The 11,244-nt window shown below is 37.5% G+C and overlaps 1 protein-coding gene across 2 annotated transcripts in view; it reads right to left on the bottom strand.

Moving 5' to 3' along the window:
- Positions 1 to 3,783: 3,783 nt before the first annotated feature.
- The window catches only part of SMAD1 (SMAD family member 1), a 126,322-nt gene continuing 118,861 nt past the window's right edge, over positions 3,784 to 11,244 (bottom strand). For both annotated transcript variants that reach the window (XM_006872271.1, XM_006872270.1), the window contains exons 6-7: positions 10,796 to 11,052; positions 3,784 to 4,071 (exon numbers count right to left, since the gene is read on the bottom strand). In XM_006872271.1, coding sequence (XP_006872333.1) covers positions 3,928 to 4,071; positions 10,796 to 11,052 — 401 coding nt within the window. In that variant the 3' untranslated portion in view covers positions 3,784 to 3,927. The remainder of the gene's footprint in view (positions 4,072 to 10,795; positions 11,053 to 11,244) is intronic.

The raw sequence follows: 11,244 nt of genomic DNA, 5'->3' as shown, positions 1-11,244 counted from the left end.
TGACCTTTCCATTTTTCTCTCGCCCAGTTCCATATTAGTGGATGAACCCACTAAAGGCAGACATCATCTTACAGGCATGTGCCTATCTCCTTGTTGCAACACAGCCTTCCTTTACCTCTAGGCATCTTCTCAGCCACCATATTGCATCTTCTCCTCCTTAGTTAGAATTTAAAAAAACACAGCTGCCTACATTTTTTCAGTCCAACCTCTCGTACAATTTAGCTTTATGTGCCTATTGTGTCCCTCAACACTTTTAAGGAGTCCTAGCGGTGCAGTGGTTAAGTGTTTGGCTGCTAACGCAAAGGTTAGTGGTTAGAATCCACCCAGTGGCTCCATGGGAGAAAAACCTGATGGTTTGTTCTCATAAAGATTACAACCTAGAAAACCCTATGGGGGCAGTATGAATTAAACATTGACTTGATGGCACACAGCACTTCTAAGATCATCAAAGACTTCAATTACCAAATCTAACCCTTTTTAAAAGTTCTCACCCTTCTTTATCCTATAATTATTCTGACTGTAAATCAGGCTCCCCTGGTGGAAGCTCTTTGGCTCTGATTGTTTCCTCACTTGTTAACTTCTGATGTGTTTTACCATAGGTTCCCTCCTGAACCCTGACCTGTTTGATCCCTTTGTGACCCTTAATCATATTCAAAACTCAACAGCTAGAGGAAAATCCCATTTCTTAGTTTGACCTTAATGACTGGGTCTCTTCCTTCGTCTGCATTTTCTCATGTCATTACCCACAATTGGTCTATACTCCACCTGGACTGAATTGTTGGCTGTTCCCAAATGTGCCGAGTCTCCCACTTATCCCTTTATGTATTTGGCCACTTCTACCTGGTATACATTTCCCCCTACCCATCCCTAGTCTGCATAGTTTCTAGCTAGCACACCAAGACCTGCTTAGGCACCATCTCTTCTGAGTCGGCTTCTCTAACTGTTCAGTCTGGGTTATAAACACCTTTTGTATTCCTTGCGAATTAGTTGTCTGCCTTTCCCATTTTAGTGAAGGATCCTTGAGGGAAGGGATTAAGAATTATTCACTTTCATCACCTAGCACAGTAACAGATACAGGATGGGTACCCAGCAACTGCTTAGCAAATGAAGGATTCAATTATCCTTTATACTGGGATGGCGTCACTAGCATGTCAGCATGCTGAATATTTCTATTGCTATATGCTATTGTTGCTAGCCAGCTTGTGACAATCCAAGACCACTGTGACCCAGTTTCACAAACTGAGTTTTCAGAAGTAAATCACCAGGCCTTTCTTTATAGTCCGTCTTAGTCCGGAAACTCCACTGAATTCCGTTCAGCATTAAAACAACATGCAAGCCTCCACTACTGGTAAGACGGGTGGTGGCTGTGCCAGAGGTACACTGGCCAAAAATTGAACCCTGGTCTCTCACATGGAAGGTGAGAATTCTACCACAGAGCCATCACTGTCTCCTAGCTTTATGCCTATGTACCATCCAGTTGATTCTGTCTCATACCAACCTTTATAACAGCGTAGACGCCCCATAGGGTTTCCAACGCTGTAATATTAATGGGAGTGGATAGCCACGTCTTTACCTCATAGAGCAGCTGGTAGGTTCGAACCACAGCCCAACACTTTAAAAGTTGTCATAATTAACTAATTCATGGAGAAATGAATTTAATTAATACTGGTGACTTTTAGTGTGATTTTTTTTTTAAATCGTGTACTTTTCAATTTTTCTTTCATGAACATGAAATTGTTTTGATTAAAAAGACAAGGTTTCTCACTTTGCTTATTAAATTCTTTAAAGTTTCATGAATTTTCATCAAATGTTTGTTAAATCAAACTCCTTTCTGGTTGACTTCCCAACAAAATTTTATTAGGAATATTATTATTTATTGAGAGGTATTAAGTGTTTTGCATGATTGACTTATTTCATCCTCATGATAACCCAACGGGGTAGCTTTACCAACCCCATTTTTAGCCAAGGAAAAAGGACAGAAAAGTTAACAAGTTTGCTGAAGATCAAATACTATTAAGTGATGGAGTGAGGCAGTAGGCTCGGGAACTCTGAGATTTGTAGTCATTCCAGTTAGTGGATTGCTATGAAACAGTTCAGAGTCCTGGTATGGTGCTATCAGATCAGCACTGGATTGTTAACAAGGTCGGTGGCTCAAACCTACCAGCCACTCTTAGGAAACCCTGTACAGGGTCACTATAACAACATGAAAACAGTACATATTGTTTTTTGACTGAAACTAAATTTTCTGTTTAGCAATCTAAACAAATAGTTGTTTTGACATTTTCATTCCTTTAGTTACAAAATTCCAAGAGAGTTAATAACCTCTTATAGCTGATGATATTCCATAGTGACCCTACATTATTATCTGCAATTCCAGATTTTGCCACTTAGATTTTAAAAGTTTAAAAAATATTTTTAAGTGTCACATGTCCTTTCTTTTCTGATTTAAAGTGACTGTTCCGTCCATGATTCTATCTCCCTGTCTCTGTATTAGTAATTTAGTTTTGCTATATGCTTGTCAAAAAATATTGGAGAGAAAAACTATCAAAAGAATAACAAATCTTATTGGTGCTAAAATCTAGTATGTGAAGAAAGGAAACAACACAACAGGTTTTTAATCAAAGTAAGTAATAATGACAGGTTTATTTAAAATTTCCAGTAGAGAAAACCCACAAGATTTTGGAGCAAAAGTACTCAACAAACTAGAGCAGAAGTGAATATAAAAAGATTAGCAGGGGAAACATAAAATTAAACAAAGTACAAATTTCTTTACAAGTTTGAAATGGATTTAAATAGGGATGTTCTTTAAATCCTGTAAATATTTAGGAGAGTTACTAGATTTGGCAAATAAGTCATTTGAAAATGACAGCCTATTCCGTAAATGTAAACGCCACAGAACTGCTAATTAAACACTCCATACAACTGATGTGGAAACATACAGGCAGTCAATTTTAGAATAGCAAGAATTATTCATTTGCTGTCACTGTTATAGGAATTAATCTAGCTGAATAAATTGATTTTTGAAGGGGTTAGGACAGAAAAAAAAAAAAGAAAAAAGAAAAGAAAAAAAAAAAAAAACCCAGCTAAAAGTAGGATATAAACTCTAAAAAATTAAAACACAGCAAAATTCAGACATCAGCTTGTTTCTTTAAAACAACAAACTGACATTTTACAGTATATTCTACATTTACAGTTGTCATTTCCCTCTCCCCCACCCCCCTTCGGTTATTCCCCTAGATCATCTAGTCTAATTAATTTTTAACTTTCAAATATTCTGTACATATATATTTAGCAAAGAGCATATGCCTAACATTATTCTGACAGCAGTGTGGTCAGCATACAATTTTAGAAAGATTATTATGTATATCATCAAGATTAACCTTTATTTAAAAAAAAATAATAATCAAAAACCAATACTAAACAAATAGTTTAAAAATATTATGAAAACCCATGAAAAGAAGACTCAACATGGGCTCTAAACCTGATTAAAAACACACTTCAGAAACACTATAATCATTAATGCTCAATTTCTGCCAATCGATGGCCTTAAAGTGCCAAACACAAAAGAATCTCTTCAGGGATCATCTTTCTCCAACAGATAATTTGTCTCTGGCTTGGGCCATAGTTCCTTTAACTAACTATACACAACGGCTGCATTTTAGTTGATTTTACAAGAGAATATTACAATGTAAACTAAACAGGTTCTGGATATCAACAGTATGTTACCAAGCTTTTTTTTGTTTGGTTTTGTTTTTTAAATTTTTTTTTTTTTTTTTTTTAATTTTTAAAATTCTGGAATCCAACAGTTGGTCATGAGGTCAAGTATTATCAAGGCTCCTTCGTCAGTTCTTAATCGTGTCGGAATCATCCATCCTTCAAGTACATGCAAGGCTCAATAGTTTTCAAGAGGCAGAAGGCTGAGGCCATTTAAGACACGGATGAAATGGGATTATGAGGTGAACCCATCTGAGTGAGAACTTTATCCAGCCACTGTAGGGGGCCATGCAGATGTATCTCAATCCAGCAGGGGGTGCTAGTGACATCCTGGCGGTGGTATTCTGCTCCCCAGCCCTAGAAACAACAACACATTGAAGGCAGTCACTTAACTTGATTAACTTAATGGTTAAACATAAGTAAAAATAGTTCATATTATCAGAGATTCTGATTAAAGCTATGGACTCTTTCCACAAGAAAAATGTTCAGGCATGTGATTTAGCAGGAAATTTTAGGAAGTGTGTTTCCGTAGCTCCTCCAATTCCATCCAGACCAAAACCTCCTGAATCTTGGGAAATCAAAGTTTAAAAATACATTATAAAGCTGTTTCAATAAAGATATTTCCAACTTTCATTTTCACTGCTCATTATGTTAAATATGACAGTAATTTTTCCTCAGAGTTGGCAGTATCTTTATTAATTTGGATGTGTCTTTATACTTGATATGATCATTCACTTTGATGTTATTTATTTTTCTCAAAAAGCTAGTACTGAGCTTTCATTTTTATCATTAAGAAAATTAAGAAAAAGGGATGTCAGACAAACTGTTGTTCTGTGCCTTCCCTAATTCAACCAATGGACACAAAGTTCTTGATCTTTTAATCTTTAAAAAGCAACATTTGCAGGAATACATTAAGTATCAAAAAACTTTTATTGACCCATAACCATATCAAAGAATCAGTAGATTCCATCATTCATTTGTACAAGCATGTAGGTAGTTTGCCAGACATCTTAAGACATCAAGGTTCCAAGGAAGGAAGTCCTTATGCACAACAGAAAAGTTACTATTATTGCAAAACATCAAAAATTCACTGACATAGGTGGACAATGGAATATTCAGTTCTGATAAATGTTCTTTTATGAGATATATCAGAGAGACTGGGTTTTATATAGTTCTGGTATGTGTAGTGCTGTAGGATAAAGCACTGGACTGCAGGGTCAGTGTGAAGTGTAAGGTCAGTGGCTCAAACTCACCAGCTGCTCCTTAGAAGCCCTATACAGGGTTGCTATGAGTCGGAAGTGACTCGACAGCACATAACAACAACAACAACCCTTAGCACAGTGATAGGCACAAAGCAGGAATTCTATCATATTTGTTCAGCTGAACTGATTTGAATTTCTCAGATATGGGACAGTGTAGGATACAAATAGTTTAGAAAATGTGTTTTTATCTTAGACCAAAAATGATTACTTTAAATACAGAGCAAGAAAAAAAAAAAAAAAAAAAGTTGGTTTGATCCACAAGATTAGTGGTTCGAGCTCATCGGCCACTTCTTGGAAATTCTATATAGAGTTGTTATGGGTCAGAACCAACTCAGTGGCACTTCACCACCACGACAGGGAGGAAGCAGAACAACTGCTGTTGCATGGAGGAGGTTGCAATCATTGAGGGAAACAAAGGGTATGACTTGTTGAATGTAACATTTGATGATCTTGTTTGTGAACCTTCACTCAATTCACAATAAAAAAAAAAAAAAAAAGAGCAAGACTGGCTATTGAGTGCTCTATGATTTCTCTAAGATGCTAAGTGTAAGAGCGATAAGTATGTGATCCTTACAACATTAAAAAACAACATTATCAGTTGTGCATTCTTTGTTGCTAGTTCACCATAAGAAGCCGTCCTTTATCATGTAAGATTTGTTTATACTTAATTTTTCCAATACGGCTTCCCAGCTTGGTCTACTAAATCATGTACAACCCTTCATCATTGTTGTTTGTCGTTAAGTGCTGTCGAGTTGGTTTCAATTCACAGTGACCCTGTATAGGGTTTCTAAGGAGCAGCTGGTGAGTTTGAACTTATGGTTCAAACTGACCTTGTGGTCCAGTGTATTGTCCTGCAGTGCCACACCAGGACTCCTAAAGCCTACAGCACCCGGTATTCCCAAGCAGTCTCCCATCCAAGTACTAACCAGGCCCGACCCTGCTAAGCTTCCAAGAACTGACAGGATCAGGCACATTCAGGGTGGTATGGCCATTATGCCACACTGCTTATCATATTCTAATTAGATGTAGTATAGACCATAAACTCCTGAAACAAACAAACTTTAGGGGCATTTTCATTTTTGGTTTACTTCTCTGAAGTACTACTAAAACCCATTATTGAATAAACGAAATTTAATACAATTTTAAATCTATATCCCTGGCATTATGAATACTTTTTTATTAGTATGTTGTTATTGTTGTTAAGTGCTATTGAGGTCAACTGAGATTCATAACAACCCTGCATAGAGTTTCCGAAGAGCAGCTGGTGAGCTTGAACTACTGACGTGCAATCAGTATTCCAGTGCTGATCCTACAGCACCACACCAGGACTTTGATTAGTATGCAGGATGTTTTTCCTTGTCTATAAAATTAATCAGGGAATCAAGATGCATGTGAGTCTGAGAAGTAAGTCCAACTGAGTCATACATTCTAGTGTGGTCCTTCAATGACGGCCTTGTCAGGGGACTTGAGCGATCATTACCACAGTTCCTATCACTGTACATGAACATGAGGACCAGAGAAGAAATCCTGTCATCTTATCACAGCTAGAATGGTAAAGACAGAACTAGAACCAGGTTCTCTTGACTCCTAAGGCAGACACTTTCCTCCATCCAAATAAATAAACAAAAACACACTTCTGGCCAAGTCATTGCCCTCATTAAAAAATTCTTTTAAACTAAATGCTTAGTCAAATATTAAAGAGTGAATATGAATAATGAATGAGAAGGATCTTTATGGTCTCATATGTATATGGTGTATGGGCCAACCTATTTAAAAGGCCACCTTTAATACTAAAGAGGTACCATAGTAAGTTATGAAGAACTACTGAATTATATATCTCCAGAAAAGAAATGCTAAAAGAACCCTCTGAAAACTGGCTACTATGATTTAAATGAATAAAGGGGGGGTGGGGGGGTGGGAAGACGATGTCCAGGAAAAAATGCCTTTAATTTAAAGGAAGGTGATCAAAGTAAGGCTCCAAAATTATCCTCAGTATTACATACATTATAAAACAGGTTTATAAACTAGTTAGGTGAGCTTCTGGAGAGAGAGCTTAAGAGCTGATTGCCTCACCCAAATATATAATTAGATTTGTTTCTCAAAGTAACAGAGAATGAGTATTTATGTTTGAGAATTCAGAGACACGTTAGTCAGTTACCAGAATAAGTAACTGGTTGGAGACATCTATTTAGATACTTAAATGTTTATTTTACATTCTAGTGGCACCTGTAACATTTTTATTTCTTACAAGCAAACATGAGGCAGCAAAGAGATCAGTTATTATCATCAATGCCTTTAACCTTCTCCCTACTCAAATTTCATAATACAAACTTTGTACAAGGACCTTATCAACCTTTGTTGGTATTGTTGCTAGGAGCAGAGCACTCAGCTCCCCTGTGCACAACAGAACAAAACCACTGCCAGATCCTGCACTAGCCTCACAATTGCTGCTGCTATTATGCAATCCATCTCCTTGAGGGGTCTCCCTTTTTTGCACTGACTTTACCAAGACTTTACCAAGCATGATGTCCCTTTCTAGGAACTGGACCGATCCCTCCTGATAATATGTCCGAAGTATAAGAGATGAAGTCTGGCCATCTTGGCTTTTAAGGAGCGTAACGATTGTCCTTCTTCTAACACAGACCTGCTTGTTCTTCTGGCAGTCCATGGTACCTTTAATGTTCTTCTCCAGCACCATAACTCAAACGCAGCAATTCTTCCATGGTCTTCCTTATTCATTGTCCAACCTTCACATGCATATGAGGCTACTGGCAATACCATGGGTAGGGTCTGGAGCACTTTAGTTCTCAAACTGACATCTATTACTCTTGAACACTTTAAAGGGGTTTTGTGCAGATTTGCCTAAATCATCGTTGGATTTCTTAACTGCTGCTTCCAAGAGTATTGATGGTGGATCCGAGCAAAATGAAGTCTTTGACAACTTGACTTTTTTCTCCATTTATCATGATGCCACTTCTTGCTCCAGTGGCGAGAATTTTTGTTTTCTTTACACTGAAGTGCAAACCACATTGTAGGCTGTGCTCTTTGATCTTCATCAGTAAGCATTTTAAGACCTCTTTGCTTTCAGCAATCCAGCTTGTATCATCTGCATATGGCAGGCTCTTAATGAGTCTTCCAACAATCCTGTTGTCACCTTCATCTTATGATCCAGCTTTTCAGATAATTTTCTGAGCGTACAGACTGAGTAAGTATGGGAAAGAAAGCCCTGGTGTACACCATTCCTGATTTTAAACCATTCAGTATCCCCTTGTTCTGTTCGAACAACTGCCTCTTGTTCTATGGACAGGTTTCTCAAGAGCATAATTAAGTGTCCCAGAATGCTCATTCTCCGCAATGCTGTCCATCCGTAGCTTGTCAAGAGCCTTAAAATTGTCAATAAAATACAGGTAAACATTTTTCTGGTATTCTCTGCTTTCAGCCAAGATAAATCTTATGTCCACAATGATATCCCTCATTCCACATCCTTGTATGAATCCGGCTTGAATCCATCAATGGAATGTTGCAACCATTTTTGAATTATCATCAACAAAATTTACTTGCATGTCATATTAATGATACTGCTTGATAATTTCTGTATTCCATTGGGTCACCTCTCTTTAGAATGGACACAAATATGGATCTCTTCCAATCAGTTGGCCAGGTGGCTGTCTTCCAAATTTCTTGGCATAATGAGTGAGTGCCTTCAGTGTTGCATCGTTTGTTGAAAGATTTCAATTTGTATTCCATCAATTCCTGAAGTCTTGTTTTTTGTCAATTCCTTCAATGTACCTTGGCCTTCTTCCTTCAGTATCATGGGCTCTTAATCATATGCTACCTCTTGAAATGGCTGAACATCATTGAAAAGGTTGCACATTTCTTTATAATATTTGACTTTGTCTTCTCGAATTGACCTTTGAAATTTTCTCTTTAGCTCTTTTACCTCCTCCTTTCTTCCATTTCTTTTAGTATCTCTATGCTGAAGAACAAGTTTCAGACTCTCTTCTGACATCCATTTTGATCTTTTCTTTCTTCCTTGTCTTCTTATCTTAATCACCTTTTGCTTCCTTCCTGTATGTTGTTCTTGATGTCATCTCACAACTCTCCCAGTTTTAGATCATTGGTGTCTAATGCATCAAAACTGTTCTTCAGATTTAAATCTAATTTAAAAATTAAATCTTTAATTTCAGGTGGGGTATGTTCAAGGTCTTATTTTGGCTCTCATGCACTTATTTTAACGTTCTTAGCTTCAGCCTGAACTTGCATCTGAGCAATTGATGGTCTGTTCCACAGTCTGCCCCCTAGCCTAGTTTTGGCTGATGATAAGGAGCTTTTCCAGCATCTCTTTCCACAGATGTAGTCATTTGACTTCTGTGTATTCATTCCATCTGGTAAAGTCCATGTGTACTTCCAGGTGTCTTTTATGTCGTCTAAAAAAGGTATTTGCAATTAAGAAGTCATTGGTCTTGCAAAATCCTATCATGCAATCTCCAGTATCATTTTTCACCAAGGCCATATTTTCCAACTATTTATCCTTCCTCTTTGTTTACAACCTTTGCATTCCAATCGCCAGTAATTATCAATACATCGATTTCAGACTGAAGAAGTTGACAGAATTCTTGAAATTCATCATCACTGGCTTTAGTGGCTGGTGCGTAAATTTGAATAGTAGTGGTAATAACTGATCTTCAATGTAGGCATAGGGCTATTACTCTATCACAGATAGCATTATACGTCAAGACAGATCTGATATGTTCTTTTTGATGATGAATTTTGTCTTCAATTTCAGCTCACTATGGTATCTAGGATATCAATGCTGATAAGCTCCATTTCATTTTTGACAACTTCCAATTTCCTTGATTGATAGTACATTCCATGCTACAGTTATTAATGGATGCTTGCAGCTGTTTCTCATCATTTTGAGTTTTGGTACAGCAGCATATAAAGGTCCTGAAAGCTTTATTCCATTTATGTCATCACAGCCAAGTCCGCTTTGAGAAGGCCGTTCTTCCTCAGTTGTATTTGAGTGCCTTCCAATCTGAAAGGCTCATCTTCGGGCACTATAGCTGATGATATTTTGGTGCTATTTTTCATGTTTCAATATTCAATACTCTGATGCTATCTGACAGTGTTCCACAGCGGATCATAAGGATTTCAGTGGCTAAACATTCAGAAGTAGCTCACCTCTCCTTCTTCCTAGTCTGTTTTAGTCCGGAAGCACAGCTGAAACCTATTCACCATGGGTGACCCTTTGGCATTCAAAATATTGGTGGCATAGGTTCCAGCATCACAGTGACACAAAACCAACCAGAGTGCAACAAACTGACTTTTGGATTATATCTACTTTTTGATTATACTGAAATCAGGAGGCTTACAGGAACCACTGAAAACACCTGACCAACCAAAAATAATTTCCTGGATGGGGAACTTGTATTTTTATCTAAAGTTCACTTGTCTTAAAAGAAAAGTTACAAGACAAGAATAATGTGTCTATTGAATGGATTTCATGAGACAACCATATGTGTTTAAATGATATGTTAAACATGTGACAACATATTCTAATAGTATTCAATAGCTACAATAGTGCTAACAGAGTAAGAAAAGGGTTACGAAAGCCAAAGCCTGCTAGTACTATTGTTTAACACAAGCATTCCTCTGCTCCAATGACGTTTTCCTAATAATTGACATCTTGCAGAGTTTGCTAATGTGCCTTGGCAAGTTGATTTCTAGGGAAGTATGTCAAAAGGATCTATATTTATAGGGAGAAAGCACCACACAAGTGTGTCAAACCCTAACCTAAAGAATCAGCACTCCCTTCTTACCTTTACGAAACTCATGCGGATAGTACACATTTTTGTCAGCTCATATACGGTCTCAAAGCCATGGTTCACAGACTGTGCCAATAACTGAGCAAACTCTTGGTTGTTGAAGATTTTCAGACTACACCCACTTGGGATCTTGCAAACAGTAGTGGGATGAAATCCATGATGGTAGTTGCAGTTCCGACTTTGCACGAAGATGCTACTGTCACTGAGGCATTCAGCATACACCTCCCCTCCAACATAATACAGATGCACGCCTGTGAGAAGAAAAGGCATATGATTTAATAGTCAGCTTTTTTTTTTAAAGATGAAAGCCAGCTGTGCTACTTTAATATGGAAATATAAATTTACGTGGATTTAACCTTCAGCTGTTGTTGTTGTTAAGTGCTGTCAAGTTGGTTCCAACTCATAGTGACCCTGTATAGGGTTTCCGAGGAACAACTGGTGGA

Source organism: Chrysochloris asiatica, unplaced genomic scaffold (genome assembly GCF_000296735.1).
Source record: "Chrysochloris asiatica unplaced genomic scaffold, ChrAsi1.0 scaffold00190, whole genome shotgun sequence".
In the NCBI taxonomy this organism is placed as follows: Eukaryota; Metazoa; Chordata; class Mammalia; order Afrosoricida; family Chrysochloridae; genus Chrysochloris; species Chrysochloris asiatica.
This window is presented reverse-complemented; position numbering and strand designations above follow the sequence as displayed.